Source organism: Myxocyprinus asiaticus, chromosome 4 (assembly GCF_019703515.2).
Source record: "Myxocyprinus asiaticus isolate MX2 ecotype Aquarium Trade chromosome 4, UBuf_Myxa_2, whole genome shotgun sequence".
In the NCBI taxonomy this organism is placed as follows: domain Eukaryota; kingdom Metazoa; phylum Chordata; class Actinopteri; order Cypriniformes; family Catostomidae; genus Myxocyprinus; species Myxocyprinus asiaticus.
The window spans coordinates 5,044,576-5,061,444 of record NC_059347.1 but is presented as its reverse complement, the minus strand read 5'-3'; the positions used below and the strand labels follow the sequence as shown (position 1 = coordinate 5,061,444).

Sequence of the window (16,869 nt, the reverse complement as noted above, 5' to 3'; positions counted from 1 at the left end):
ACTACCATCAGCTAGCTAGCTAATTTGCTAACTAACAGAAACGAAGATAGCATCGAGTCTGTGAGCTAATGTTGGAGAGCTACACTATGTCTATTGTCCACACCTTAGTTATAGCAGAAATGTCTGAAAACATGTACCTTGAAAAACAGAACACAACTGCAAAATATTGTATAACTAATTGTTGCAATTTAATTCATGACAACGCTCAAACACCCATCTTGACAGGTAGCTGGCTTACATTAATTTATTACCAGTGGTCTAGCTGTGTTTCTCCTCCTCTTCTTTTTTCTGTTTTCTGCTGCTGACTTGTAGGTGTGCTTCATGATGATGAAAAACCCTCTGAGCACACGTCTAGCTACAACACTCTCCTTGCAGTTACATTCTCCCTTCCCTCTCAGGCCACAAGGGGGCCCCTATAACTGAGCCATAACAGCTGCCTAAGTCTTATTCGCAGCTTTTAGTATATTAAAATGATAATAATACAAATAATAATAATATTAAAAAAAACATTAAAAAAAAAACAACCTTACTTTGTGGGGCCCCCTGTTGGCTTGGTTATACTGCTTATAGCTAGAAACAACCCTAAAACATGCACTCTTTCTGAGGAGGCAGAAATGAAGCTTTCTGAAACTTCCGAACATTTAAACTATTGCTTTAGAAAATTGAGAAGCACTCAAAACATTGCACATCTGCTGGTCACAGGTGTGTAAATGCAATGGGAAGACTTGAGTCAAAAGCAGCCAGCTCCAATGACACAATGCATTGAAATTGTTTTAATTTAATACATTTGTCATATATTTTTCATGGTAATCTATAATATCCTGGAATAAACAGATTTGAATCTTTGCAGAATATGTAGTTTGTATATAAATTGCCCTTTTTTTATTACTGTTTCAAAATTATGTAAAATACCAAACAATACATGTTTTTTTTTTTTTTACTGTAAAACAACACTTTGTTTTGTATAAAAAAAAAATAAATGTTTTTAAATATTGCTTAAACATTTAAAACCATAACATTGTTAATAATCTACACAGTCAGTTTGGGACTTGAAATAATAATAATAATAATAATAATAATAATAATAGTAATAATAAAAAGATAATTTTAGGTTATTAAGCGACTGTTTTACCCATCACACCATGCACCAATTGCATCAGCACAATATTGGGTTTACTTAAAAAAAGTGCACTATCATGTACTGTAGTTGAAATTTTTTTGGTGGGAACACAACTCGAGTTAGAGCCTGCATTAAATAGTGATTCAGGGTTTCACTGTGGGATCAATGCCCCCAGCATCCAACCGCAAAACATTTCGAAACGTTTCGAAACAGTATGACGTAACGAAGCCTCATCTGCTAAAATTATGTTATTAGGCCAGTTTGATACGCGCTTCGAAACATTGGGTCGCAAAAAATGATCTGTAAAAATTTCAAAGCTTCATGAAACATCCATCACTGTTACGATCATCTTTAATTTATTACAAAATAAACACTATAAAGTCAACATTATCATAAAGGCCTACAAATACTGTATAAGCAGTAATGCATCAACAGTAGATCAGCGAACGCTGTCTTATTTGTCTGGTAATCTGGTAAACTGGTATTATATAAAAACGTACTTTTTTCACCCTTTTCTCTAGGAACACTGTCAGTCAAATTCAACATGAACATTAAAATGAATTTGTATGATAAATGAATATTTATAAAACCTCTTTGGAGCACTTATTTTTATATCCTTACAAACCCACAAAAATAAAACCTCATTGGGTCTACAAGTGTCATACGTGACATTTTTGAAAATGCTATTTTCATGTTGATATTATGTTATTCATTAACACATTTATAACCAAAATAGAACTTTTTTTTTTTTTTTTTTTTTGAGGAAGATAACATTTACATACTTTTAATATGATTATTCAAGCGTTTTGTCCACTACACATTAATGTTTGTATTGTACTACACACACTTTTTTTTTTTTTTTTTTACATTTTGTATTATTTTCTGAAGTAAATTTATAATAGAGAGACGGTTACATAAACAATTTACATTACTGTGCTATGAAATCTGTACATTATAAACAACTTGAGATCATCATACGTTCATGGGGAACCACCTTGTAGATGTAATTTTAAATGGTCCACTCTGTTTAAAAGGGCAATGGAATGAGATCCAACAACTTGTGCATTTCTGTGACTGGGGTAAAAGAAATAAGAAAACAGCTGCACACACACACTTAGGGAACCTTGAAACTGCAGCAATGTTATAAAATACTCAGAAGTCATGAGTATTAGTAAACATGTTACAGTAACTTCACCGGAAAACAAAACCTAATTACTTTGCGATCGGTAAACACAATATCCCCTGAGTTAATGTCCGATTAGTTAAAGCATGACAACCAATATAAGCTTCAACAACCCAACCAGAAAACATCCAAGCATTATATTTAGTATATACAGTATACAACATCCAGTATACTGTTATATTTACCATTTACCGTAGTGAATCGGGTTAAGGCAAGGACAGGGTTTTAAATGTAATTTTTTATTTTTTTTTATAGACTCCCTCAATGATGGACTTCTGTTGATTGTAATCAAATAAATAGTATGTAGTGTAGCTTTTTGTTTGTCTTAAATGATTGCATATCATAGTCATGTGGCACAACAAACTCCACGCGAACTCAGTGGTTGTTTTTATGTTACCTCTAGTGGTTGCTGTTGTACTGTAGAACCAAGGTGTTCTAACTAGCTAACACTCCTGCACTAGAAACAGAGGACTAATAATTAAACAAACAAAAAAACAATTGGCAACTATTGGCGTAGATTTTTGCTGACAACTGATAGTTGCAAAAAGCAACTACTGATGACGATATATTGCAGAGCTCTCTGGAATACTCAATTCTGATTGGTGAATGGCACCATCTAGTGGTCTGATATTTGTCTGTAACAACCGCACATCCACTTATCAGACAGCTCATCCGGATATTTGCTAGCCATCTTTCCAGCTTCTCAGATCACTGTAAACTTATTAAATTATTTCAATGCAAATCAATGTTTCATGTCCATCTATTTCTTTATTTGTCAAGTAGTCAGTCTTGTAGTAGGCTGAATATTGAGGAGTCAGATGGCCATTTTCACAGAATAAACACCAACAGAACTCTGACACAAACCGGAGGTGGATTTGAGCTGTTCAGCGATTTATTTTATTTTTTTATTTTTTATTTATTTATTTATTTTTTTATCACATAATTACATAATTACAACGCAAATCAATACAAAATGTCCATGTATTTATTTTTTTGGTTAGTAGCCATGTAATAAATGGGATATTGCTGACTGTACATTATCCCTTACATATTTAATGATTTCAAAAAGAGGTTGACCGATGAATCAGTTTTACCAACATTTCGGCAAAACTATATACAACTTAAATACATTTCAAACATGGTCATGCCTTGTCTTGTGGATTGCACATCACTTCTGATGAATATTTCATCATACCATTGCCCATCTTGCTAAGCAAATTAGAGGCTCTGACACTGATTGTCTCGGCTTTGAAAAAAAGAGGGTATACAGATGTTTTAAATAAAACAACTTCACAAATGAATCTTAAATTCTCTGACCTGATATTTTGGTTCAATGGCAGCTCTTTATGTCATTTTAGCTGGAAAGAGAACAGCCTGGTGATGTGTTTTGGCCCACTGAGTCACCATTTTGTCAGATGTGACAAAGCTGTTACAGCTGTGAGCAGCTCCAGGCTTCAGTACAACATTACACGTCATAAATAGTCACAGATTTCCTGTTGGGGCTCGTCTGCGCTTTCCGATACCCTTCCCAGAGGGCTAAAAATTTGGTCTATTATACTACAAAAGCAGGCTTTGAAAATTTCTGCACTTGATTGCCATTGCACTACTGTTGCTGAGCTGGACTGAAGGTCACCGTGTACAGTATGGATGCAAATTGATGTCTAACCACAGAGTATCAATGAAAATTTGATAAAATGATTTCAATCAGTGTCAAATGTTTTGTAGCTGAAAAACAATACAAAAAAATTCAAGTCACAGTTATTGTGTTTTCAAGAGTGTAGCTTGGCAACCATAAACAACCTCACCGAAAGCCCTACCATTAACAGTTAGGCTAATGAACTAGCTATATTTTTTATTATGATTATTATAAATAAATTATCATTAGTAAGCATTTTAATCAAATCATATAAGCCAGTTGAGACTTGCACTACAGCTATTTTACTCCTGTTTAGAGCTTACTACTCTGCTTTGCAACTGGCCTTACAACAACACTGTGGCAAAAATCACTATAAAAATCTTGGTTATTGCTTTATTAAGCACTCCAATCAAATCTATACCAACTGACCCACACATGGCCTTTAAGAGAGGGGGTGGGACTATGAATGGATTTATTTAGGAAAGGTGGACTGGGAATGCCAAAAATGGGATCCAGCCTCTTTTTATGGTGCTGTCATGAGACTACAGTACATGAGGCCAAATGGAGCTGATGAGGGCAGAGGAGCTTCAGAGCCACAGTGGAAATCAGTGGGCGGAAATGGGTGTCATGCAAGGTCTGATCCTATGGAAGAGGCACGTGAGGTCAGGCAAAGGGAGGACGGGCGTCTGGAGATTTCACTTTGAAACTGAGCTCTGTGCGGTTCTCATGAGACTTGGATCCAGGGGTGAACGGTCAGATTTTTGGAAGCTGGAAACTTGGAGATGCAGCTGTTCTCGACAGCGGTCCCCGGGGCACCTCGCCCTGAGTTACCACCCCTGGTGGTATCTAAAGAGTGTAGTGATGGTGGAGAGTGGCACATCCCTCCCTTAACTCAAACACTCGCTCGCTCAGACACAGGACCGGTGAGGAGGAAGAGGAGAGGGGAAGAGAGAGACACAGAACGAGTTTTTCAAAACGGATCAGCCGGGAACTTTAAACGCTGCATCTTTGATAACTGCTGATTAAGGAGAAAATGTAAACAGACTTTGGATTTCTGGTTTGACCATGCGGACATGATTTGCATTTATGGGGATGTGCTGTCCATGACTGTATTTAATTTGTTTTGCTGTGATCTGCAGGACTAAAGCTTCCTTTCCTTCTTTTCTTCTCCTTGTGTATTTGTTTTTGTCTGCGTGTGTAGGGCCAAAGACATGAAGAACCGGCTTGCTTTCCTGAGGAGGAGGAATGAGTCTCCAGGAAGCACCCCATCTGGCAAACTTGACAAATCCATGAGGTCGATCAAGTAAGTGTGTGTTTGTGTCTGTGTGTAAGTGTTTGTGTGTGTGTATGTGGTGTTCACCTGCTTCCTGGGTCGTGATCCAGCTGGCGGCTCCCTGCTCATGTTGAAAGAGACAGAGCTGACTGAGAAAGGACAGAAAATGTAAATGGACAGAATGGACATGATTTTAACAACATGTGAGCTTAAATATTATTATATATTAACTCATGGTAGCCCTGTAATAGCACATATGAAGTAAAGTGGTGACCGGAAACATTAATGCATTTTAACCGTTTCATGCATAAACTGTTAAATCACAAAAATATTTAATATAATCATTCCTGATCTTTTTATTCCAAAAGGATGTATTCTGAGATAATTACACTATCCACTGCAATAAAAGATAAGGTTGTTTATAAGAGGTACTATGTGCATCACCACGTTCATCAGCGACTTTAAATCTGTGTTGCTTGGCACACATGTATTTTAACTTGGCAGTCATATACAGTTATGGGTAAGGGTCAAAGATAATCACCCATGATGTTTTTCAAAGATCTGTGCATTGCAGTGGATGGGTTCAAAGGGTTAAATAATATTCAAGGCATATGCTATCACAGGCACACAGTTCAGCAGATTGAAACTTTTTTTTTTTTTTGTGGTAGAAATATATTTTTGTCTTCTTCAGGTCTGCTTTGAGTCTATCATATTCATTTGTCACCTATAATACTGTTAGTGTTTCAAATGTATTTCAAATGTTCTCGCTGCATATCTGGAAAATATGCATTGCTTTTATATAGAAATGCACATAAAAATTACAAGTAAGTTGTAATAATCGGGCGTCATTTTAAAACCATGAAAGTGCACAAAATAAAGATCATAAATGTTTATATTCTGTTGACTATATTAAAGTTGCCCAATAGGTTCTGAGTTATGTTCATGTCATATAATGCTTATACAGAAGTTCACTTCTTATTAGGCAAGTGTTAAAGTGTGTTAAAGCAGCCGACTGTACATGTTTAGACTGACATAAAGGCAAGAATGGATTCTTTTTAGAGCAGCTGTGGGCGGATCCTTATGGTGACATGACATGCTATTGGTGGAGTCGCCCCCCCCCCCTTTCTGGGAGTATAAAAGAAGCCTTCCAACAGAGAGCTAGTCAGACACTCATGCACACTGACTGATGCTCACATATTCCGCACGACTGCTCTCTCTCTTACACACATACCTGGACCATTCGGATGGGTCACACAATGAGAAACCTGACAGAGATGGGCTTGCTTAAAAACCGCTCTGCTTTTATTTGCAGGCCCACGCCAGAAGAAGCCATGAAGTGGGCTGAATCTTTAGATAAGCTGCTCATCCACAAATGTAAGACATATTCTATTCTGTCATTCAAATATTCTTCTATATTTCAAATGTATTTATGAACATAATAAACTTGTTTTGGATTTGATTTGATGTTTAACCTTTATATTTCAAGAATGTAATGACACCGTTTTATTGGTTGAGTCCTTTGGTTTGTTGGAACCCACAGGGAATGCTGCTGCATTGTTGCGTTGTGTTAGGCACGCATGCTTTCTCTTGACTTCCTTCCGTTAGTCAGTGCTGCTCTGAATGAGTGAATGAATGGACAGTTGAAGGCAGTCAATGGCTTTCACAGTAGTTAATCCCTGACGAATTGAGCCCTGTATCAATATGGAACTGAGAAATTCCAGAGATTAAAGGGCACTGACAGAAGCTCTTGTGAATATTCTATATATGGCCACTGGCCACCATCATGGCTTCTGGTGACTTGCCTGTTCAATTTTCAGTCTCATTCACTCGTTTGTGATGTTGATAGGCAATGCTGAGTACTTGTGACACAATAAGGGCATGTACAGTGCTGAGATTTAGGGCAGGCGATGTCTACTTCCACAGGAATTGTTTCCCTCATATTAAAGGCTGAGAGCGTCTAGAGTCTGTTATCAGCAGAGTCTTATGGGAACGGAAAGGTGCTTTCATGTGGAGGGACGGGACCGCACTTCCTTCTATTTTAATACTGGGTGCCTTTTCATTGAGTCATAACAAATTAAATCTAAAAAAATTTTTAAATACCTTTGCAGTGCTATTGTAGTAAGGAAGCCACTGTTACTGTCAGCACACACTGCAAAAAAAAAATAAATAAATAAAAAAATCATATTCAACGAGAAAATTCACCTGATAAGCACAACTAAGATCATTTTTAAGACTGTATCTTGAATATAAATGTATTTTCTTGTGGCACTGGCAATTTTTTGTACACTTATATATATATGTATATACACTAATATCCAAGGTATATTCTCTGAAAACATCTTATGCAGTGTTTTTTTTTTTTTTTTTTTTTTTTTTGTAAATGATATTTTTACTGGAAAACTAGACTGATTTTTTGCAGTGTAGCTGCTTCCATACAAAAAACTGTGACTTCATTGATGTTACAGATTACATAAAGATGTAAAGACTTAAAATCAATACAAATTTTAATACTTCTGCAGTGCTTACATTTATTTGCTTGGCAGATGTTTTCTTACTAAAGCAACTTGTAAAGACTTGGGGACCTGACACATAAAGAATGGGAGGGTTAGCTTTTCCGGTTAAATCATGGCAGAAGTAGGCACATAAAATAAGAAATACTGATTAAATAATTATGAAAATGTAGTTATATTGAGCCCAGGGCACGAAAGCGGAAGTCTCGCAGGAGTGGAAATGTAATTAAATCATTGGTCATAGTTGTGTTCTCAAGTTAATGTGGTAGCGGTGACTCAGAGTTCAATGCTCACCACTGCCTCTTCTGTGGAGGCAGTCGTTGCCATGGATCTCTCTGTTTATCCAATAACATCTCCCCTTTTTCTGCCTCTTTATTTTCTCAATGCTTCATCAGATGGACTGGCGGCATTCAGAGCTTTCTTACGCACAGAGTTCAGTGAAGAGAATCTGGAATTCTGGTTGGCCTGTGAGGATTACAAGAAGATTAAATCACAGTCCAAGATGGTATCGAAAGCTAAGAAAATATTTTCGGAATACATTGCCATACAGTCCTGTAAGGAGGTGAGCATGAACTGTCGTATTTATTACAACTATGCAGATTGCAGAAAGAGGTACTGAACCACTACTGGAATCGTAATCCTACATATCTGTAAAATGACATGACTGTGTCAGCTGGTTAGCAAAAAGAAAATACACAAAATGACTGCCCTCAAGTTGTCCCTTATTGTTTTTTCCTCCCAGTAGAATCTTAACACAATATTTTCTTCAAGAATCCTAATGCTGCTCTTTTCCACTCAACAACAGTTCATATTGACCACTGCTGTCAAGGTCCAAAGAGGAAAAAAATCATTAGAAAAATTCCATAAAAGTAGTCCATACAACACAAAGCTGTTGTGTGTCTCCAGAAAGCTTGGAATATAATACACTTGTCATGTGGACTACTGTTATGATGTCTTTATACTGAGCCTTTAATAGTGCTTTATAGTATTTGTCCTTTATGAAGCTTAACAGCTCCTGCTTACAGTAAACTGTTATTCTGTGGAATAGAGCTGCTTAAAATATATATTTTTATGTTCCAAGAAAACCCCCAGCGTATGGGTTTTGAACAACATAAGTGTGAGGAAATGAGTGTGTACCTTTTCCATTTTTAGGTGAACTACTCCTTTAACTGGTGGCTCATTTTTTTTGTGCACAAACCTGACAAGGAGATACTCAAAACTTTTAAAAGTAGACTCTTAGGAGATGCTGTACAAAATTCAGAATTAATTAAAGATATAAATAAATTATTTAGAAAATCTTAAATTGATTTTAAATCATTACCTAAAAATATTTGCATTAATAATATATGACACTGTCCTTGCCAAAACCTAAAAGCACAATAGAAGTCACAGGTCTTACCATGTTCTAGTTCTAATCTGAGGGTGATAACACTCTACTTTGTTTTTGTTTTTTTATATAGATAATGTTCTTAGACAATGTCAAGAGAATTTTCTAAAAAGCTACTTCAAAAGCCTGTCAGATTACCACATTCATTCAATTCCTTTATAATATACACACATTTGCTCTTTGTCTTAAGCCTGATTCACTGAAAACTGCTTCATTAATGTTTTCACATTCACAGTTATGAATGACATACAAATCACGTACTGTACGTGACATATTTTAAATTCAAAACGGTACAACATTTCAATCATAAAACAGTGGTCAAATATTAGATGATTATTTAGATACAGTACTTACATCTCACATGACACTAACACTCTTAACCTGAACTGCTTGCTGATGTGCGGTGCTGGAATAATCCACGAGATTCCCGTTTAGCGTCTTGAACTTGAGTCCCGCCTTCATCGATTTGATTGGCTATCTCAAATGACATTGATGAGTGGTGTTAGACTACTGAGCATGGTAAAAATGAAACTTTTTTAAACGATTATGTTATTCCTGCAACAATTTAATGACAATTAGACATAATGGACTGCAGCAGAACAGTAAAAAGGATACCAATTATTGGGGGGCGGGGGGGACAATCTGGCCATATTTGATTATTGGGGGGGATTTGTCCCCCTCAAAGTATATTGTGCTTACGGCCCTTCCAAAAATACTCTGTCAACGTAGTCAGAAGACTGGCATTGCATTGTTTCATGTTTAAAAGAGGCACGTGTGATGAATGTGAAAAGCTTGTCGAAGACTCCCAGAAAGAGATTGAAAAAGCTGTGGATGATATGAGGTCATGCCTGACAAATGGATTCCAATTTGGCTGTGTAACACTCACCAGATAGATTGAGTGCATGTTTTTATTTTCAAACTTGGAGAGCATCTTGGAAATTCAAAATGAGAAGAGCAGGAACGAGCAGCACTTTCCAGAAGTCAAACCCAAGTTCTCGTTCAGCCTGATTTGTCTTGCGTAGCCAGACTTTTGACTTGCGGCATATAGTGTGGTCCAGACTGCATCTTATTCTGGCCAATAACTTTTTTTTTGATAGATATGGAACAGTAAAATTTACCCAACATACGCGTAAGCGATGTCTATATTGCATATAATACACATTTGATAAAATATTATTAATATTTTATACTGATAAGACTTTCATATAACAGCCATTTTTGATTGTAACTAACAATAAGTTACTTACAACATTCAAGACTGATTAGCATGTGATTGTCAGGGTTTGTTGGAGTTTGCTGGAAAATCTCTAATTAAATCGGAAATCTGAAACGTGTATTGTTAGATATATACCGGCAAAACTATGTGCATATTAACTGTGTGCATATTAATTAACCTCTAGTGACTGTTTAATTAGTTCTAAGAAAAAATATAATTTAATGTTAGTAATTTAGAAGTACCAACAATCATAAATCAAAGAAGAATTGTATCTCACCATTACTGTGAGGTGAAAATAAGGATTCACTCTGCCAGTGTCACTCTGTCACATCTGTAAGATCTTTTAGAAAACAGCGCGTTGCACTCGGATGTGTTTAGAATTTTCTGACATAAAAAAATCTAGTTTGGATTATTTATGAAATCTCGGACAGATAATGGACAATATTTCTAGTTTTGTAGTTTTGATGAAACAGGGGGCCCACCCATATTATATTATTTTGGCCTTATGGGGGGTTCCTTAACTCTTATGGGGGGTCCGGGACTTAACTCTTCCTTAACTCTTATTGAGGGGTTACTTGACACTAAAACAAAACTGAATATCTTTCAAAGGTTTGAAGCCACTAACTTAGCAAACTTTGGCAAAATCATTTATTAGTTCTTCTTCAAAAGCATTCATTGTATTAAACGTTGACTTGGCTAACGTGACTATGTATCCAGGGCGGACTGTTATGTGCCCTCACTTAAGGAAGTTGCGTAAAACTAGCCAATCGGATTGGAACTAGTGATTTCAGCCAGCTCTTGCCATTTTGTGTATTACGTATCAGACATTTGGTAAATGGACTGTGGATTTGAGGCTGAGACTAGGCTGTCTGTAACCTAGACCTGAAAATAATTAGTAAAAAAAGTTAGAATGGATTTGGAGGTAATGACTTATTCTGTTTCTGTCTGTCCTCCAGGTGAACTTGGATTCCTACACCAGGGAACACACTAAAGAGAACTTGCAGAATATCAGTCGCTCTTCTTTTGACTTGGCCCAGAGGAGGATATATGGTCTGATGGAGAAGGACTCATACCCTCGATTCCTGCGCTCAGAACTATACATGGACATAGTGAACCAAAAGAAGCCCAGCACCACATCGACATCTTCCTCCTCATAAGATGACACAGAAAGAGACATTTACAAATTAGGGAGGCTTCTTTCACTTAGCGTTACATTTTCATCAGGCATTTTATCCATCAATGCAATGAGAAAGACTGGGACTGAAGAAATGCACAAGGCAGTGTTTACAAATGAAGCAGATAGAAAAGATGGTGTCACCCAAACTTATGGTGCTGGACGAGTGGGGTACCACCATGCTGAGCAATGCTGGATATTCTCATTTGCATTCACTTTATTTCATTGGTTTTCCTAGCATACTGGAGAAAATAGAGGAGTTTATTGTCTCCTTTAATACAAAGACTGTCAGCTACTGGATTGCCTCTTCCTCTGATACCCAATCAAATACTGTTGGTAGCACCGGCTTCCTGATGTTCTGTATGTCTCCATTTCACAGTGGCTTTCCTGAACATTTAAAAAATGTCTTGTCTAGCAGCGATGTCTGGACAGTGAGAAACATAAGTCTCATCCCATCTCTCTACAATCATGCACTTGTTTGCTCAATGATGTTCCTGTGAACCCATCCTCCATGTAGGTCTACCCCTTGGCTAGTGAAGGGGTCCAAATCCTGGCATAAAGCATCATAAAAAAATAATAATTCATAAATAAATGTTGAAATACTCTAGAGTCTCTAAAGACTACACAAAACATGCTTTACTGTGTTCTGTATAGCCAATAAGCAATTCAGTGTAGCTCCACATAAGGAATGGATGAGACCGTATTCTCAGGACATAATGCAACTCAGCTATATAGCTTTTTGGCTTGATTAATCTTTATTTTTTGCTTGTTTTCTACACATACAACATTTTGTTCAATCTTAGTTCAATCGTGCACTCCATTAATAGGGCACGAGGTCAGATAGGATCTTCCTATATATTTGTTAATAAGATAGACAACCTTCTTTATCTATACAAAAATGTACCTATTTATTTAGAAATCCCAATGGTTGCTTTGTTTACTGCACTCTGCTGAAATTCCCCCTTTTCCCTTCAATCCAGGTCCTTAGCTGTCCTGATGTAAGTGCAATATGTTTTATATATATATTTTTGTTGTTGTTTTGCTTATCTATTGAATAAGTTTCACTTTTTACTAGAAAAATAACAGATTTAATTCTGTATTACTTTTATTGTAGAAGTTGCGGAAACCGCTTGAGTTACAGTTAACGTAAGTATGTCCTTAGCTAATGTACACAAATTATTATGTTATGTGTTTCCCTGGCAGCTGGCAGCCAGGTTAATGGATGTATATATGATTCTTAAGAAAATATTATGGAAAAAATAAGATAAAAACAGGCAAGGTTTTGTGGGTGTACCATGAAATGTGGCTGTACCTACAGTATGTAAATATGTGAACCTTAAAGCTATTAAATGGCATGTGTTGTAATAAATAGGGGCAGAGAGGGTAAGGTCCACCTCTGCCTTGGACATACACTGCTTGTAAGGAGTTTTATGAAATGTATTTTATCATTTTCACTGTTTACAAATCAAATGCATCTCTTTAGATAACAAGCGCTAAAAGAAGAGATTTTAAAAAGCCAGTGTCACTGCAAAAGACAAATAAAAACTCGCTGGTAAAATTATACAATATTGCCCTTTTGTGTGTGTGTGTGTAGTCGGTGGGTTGAAAATAATATTTTTGGGGTTTTTTATATCTGGTGGCTGTTTATTAAAAAGCAAAAAAAAAAAAAAAAAAAAAAAAACGGCGGTAAAAAAGAAAAAAAAAGGAAATGATGAATTACAAAAAAAATAAAATAAAATAAAAAATATGGTAATGAAATATGGTAGAGGCTAATGTCAAAAGAAAATACAAACAGGGCATTAGTCTACCCATATTCTTCAGCATACATCACCATAATACATTCTTATATCAATCACAGCATTTTATGCATTTTTAACCAGGCTTTAAGGGCGTATACAACAGTTCAAAACAATAGAATTATCATTACACATCACTTAAAGGCGCACTCAGCGATTCCTGAGAAACACTGTTGATATTCGAACTCAACTGCCAAAACAAACACACCCCTCCCTTCAGTGCTCCTTTGGAATAGCGTGAAGCCTCCACACAAACACACCCCTCCCTATGTCTCCGCGGTAACGCGCTCGACAAGCCACAAGATAAAATGCACGGATTGTCTCAGACGTGGAGGCAACTGAGATTCGTCCTCTGCCACCCGGATTGTGACGAGTCACTACGCATCACGAGGACCTAGAGCGCATTGGGAATTGGGCATTCCAAATAGGGAAAAAAAAAAATTATGATTAATAGTACATTTACATACCCATTTCTCACATGTGTACCAAAACGTGGTCAAACTCCACACATGCAATCCATATGCACCCTTCAAAAATGATCCATACCAAACACTAAATTTTAACATACAACTCTTCTAAACACATATTTAATGCAATTTATCAGCATTTTGTTTAAAAAAAAAAATTTACCCAAAGAATTATCAACCGATGAACAAAACTGGGAGCTCTCTTGCACACCATATGGTCTCACGTCTCTAACCAGCTCACATGTGTGTAACATGAGAGAGTGCCGGAAAGCAGGTGTCTCAAAACTCTGGTTATTAAGGGGCCCACGTCCAATTTATGACTAGAGTTAAATTACATGAAATTTCTCCATTTGGCTAAATTATTATTATTATTTTAAAAAAAGTACATTTCAAACATTCTGTCAAGAAAATGGCTGGGTCATTTATTTATTTTCTATTTATTTTTTTGCATTGGGACATTTTCATGACAAGCAAATTCTCAAATTGTTCTTGTTCTCATTACTGTAATGTCATTAAAAATCATTCATATATAATTTTGATTCAAAAACTTTATAAATCATGGTTGTATTATGCATACATTATAGTATGTGTTATTCTGCCTTTAATTTATGTTGATTTAAATAAAAATAAAAAATACTGTAAGAATGACTGCATTACAGCAATGAGAATGTACAGTAATGCAAATCACCATTGAGAACAATCAGAATACTGCAGCTGTGAGCACGCTGTCCCACATCCTGTTTGCTGCATCTACACATGGAGGATGAAATAGTGCTCAGTGGTGTGGTTTCAGGGAGAGGGTGCGTAGAGGAAGTTTTGGCCCTCAAACGAGGAATGTTAGAAAAGTCTGAACCAGAAATTTAAGGTTGAAATTGCAATCTGGCGATTGTTTTTCCATAACGAGCCTATTCTTTTCTTTCCCTCACACACAAACATGCAAACAAAGTCATTATCATCTACTTAATCCCATGTCAGTACCATCTCTCACTCTCTCACTTTTTGAGGCAATATCTCCAAGGGTTAACTCTCTTTCTAAAATAATTTTATTAAATCATTAACAGCTGCATTATTTCTACAAGTCCACAAACATGACCGAATGTTTTTGTGCGACAAGACCAACAGTCACTGTGTGAATCTCACAAAACCTGTGAAGAACAGGGTCATATTTCACCTTTAAATCAAAAGGTGATGAGAAATTATGTTTTGCTTAAATACAATTTCTATTTTTAGGACCTTTAAGATTTTTTTGCATTGTGATATTATTTTCATGACAGTTAAAGTAATGGTTCACCCCAAAATGACAATTCTGTCATAATTTACTCACAGCTGGATCGGATTGGCCATTAGGGAGGTGCATTACTTTTATGATAAATAATAAATTACAAATTAGCCAATTAAACATGAGAGTAAGACAGAGCCTGAAAGCGTGTGTCTCATGCCAAATGTGAGAGTTGACATCCCTGACAGCCGCGCTGAAAAGTCCTAGATCGCTCTGCTAATCCAACACATTGAGTGCACAAGATAAGCTTCACAATATTCATGGCCGCCTTGCAGCTGTGTCTGAATGCACTCATGAACAGCTGTCAACTCTTGTCAGATGAACCTTGGGAACCCCACCCAATCCTGAGAAAGCCCATCACGCATTTGGGAAGGAAGAAAGTGTCCTTCCACTTGTTTACATGAGCTTAAAGACACAAAGACGATTGGACAAAGAGCAGGACAAAGTTTACTTTTGGCCGAGCTTGTTATTTCTCCACTGAGAATCAGTCAGGATATAACAAAATTAATTTTTAAATTTTCAAAAGGAAATGTTAGTGGTGCTAACGAAAATCCCACTGCCACGATGCTAGAGAGTTGTGTGTCGTTGTCAGAGCCTTGTAATTCAGTTACTGAGTGTTTTGCTAGGGTGTTCTTTTTGGTTTTAGTGTTTTGCTATGATGTTATGAGTGATTGCTTAAGGGCTAAAAGACCTAAGTGTTTATGATATTTTGGTCCCTCGATATGGATTTGGTCCCTCTTTCAATGTCAGTCCATAAAAAAATAAAAAAAAATAATAAAAAAAATAATAAAATAAAATATATATATATATATATATATATATATATATATATATATATATATATATATATATATATATATATTTATTTATTTTATTATTATTATTTTTTTTTTTGCCTGTTTTATTGTCCAATAAATTTGTAAAGTCTGATCTCTTGGTAAAGTAATAATATCTCTCCTCAGCAAATTGCATGATTTGAGGTATCATTCATGCCCGAATCACAAATGGCGCAAGACAAGTTATGCACATAATTTTACTACTTAGGTTGTTCAAATCAGTGACTTTAAGTATGAGCAATAGAAATAGTGATGCTTGACTCAGCACCTCAACACCTCTAACATCAGGATAAAGAGCAGACTTCAGATCACAACCACTATCCTTCCAGAAAGGATAGGTGGCTATCTGCTATGTATATATGGTGAGAAAGGTATTTGGCTGATGGGTTTAAAGAGTGTTTACACTACCTTTTCAGAGCATAACCCTTTTTTGTTAGTTGTGTTATACTCTGTAATGCATTTTGCCAAGAGAAGCACTTTTCAGTTTTGGCATCAGCTGTTGTAATAAAAAAAAAAAGAATGGATGGATGGATGGACGGATGGACGGACAGACAGACTGACTCTGATGTTCATACTTTGGTAGCCGAACCGAAACAGTAATGGCTGAAATGAAAAAGATGTTCCATGGGACCAGTAATAGCTGAGAGGTGAGCAAGGAGGAGAGGCTGCCAGTCATGCAAAGAGCAAAGCACTTAAGTGTAAGCATTGTTTTATGTGTGGTCAGGATGGACATGTCACTTGTGTGTCCAGGGCTCAGCAGCAAAGTTGCTCAGGAAACAGAAGAGGGTCCCTGACATTAAGGATAACCTACAAAACAATGTCTCATGTACCCGCACATAAACATTGTCAAACCACTGGCAAGAAGGAGGACTCTAAACAGAGACTAAAAAAAGTATAACCACTTCAACACAGCACAATATTGCCCAACAGACCGTCAGAAATAAGGTGTCACAGCAAAAGAGTGCCACATTAAATCGACTAGAATGAAACTA

General features: G+C 36.4%; 1 protein-coding gene across 9 annotated transcripts in view; it reads left to right on the top strand.

Moving 5' to 3' along the window:
- rgs3a (regulator of G protein signaling 3a) overlaps positions 1-13,065 on the top strand; it is a 325,489-nt gene extending 312,424 nt beyond the window's left edge. For 8 of the 9 annotated variants that reach the window (XM_051689346.1, XM_051689356.1, XM_051689393.1 and 5 more), the window contains 4 exons: positions 5,141-5,242; positions 6,525-6,586; positions 8,118-8,284; positions 11,282-13,065. In XM_051689346.1, the coding sequence (XP_051545306.1) occupies positions 5,141-5,242; positions 6,525-6,586; positions 8,118-8,284; positions 11,282-11,482 (532 nt within the window). In that variant the 3' untranslated portion in view covers positions 11,483-13,065. Of the gene's footprint in view, positions 1-4,826; positions 4,975-5,140; positions 5,243-6,524; positions 6,587-8,117; positions 8,285-11,281 lie in introns of those variants that run through there. The other variant, XM_051689413.1, reaches the window with a different exon arrangement.
- Positions 13,066-16,869: the final 3,804 nt, after the last annotated feature.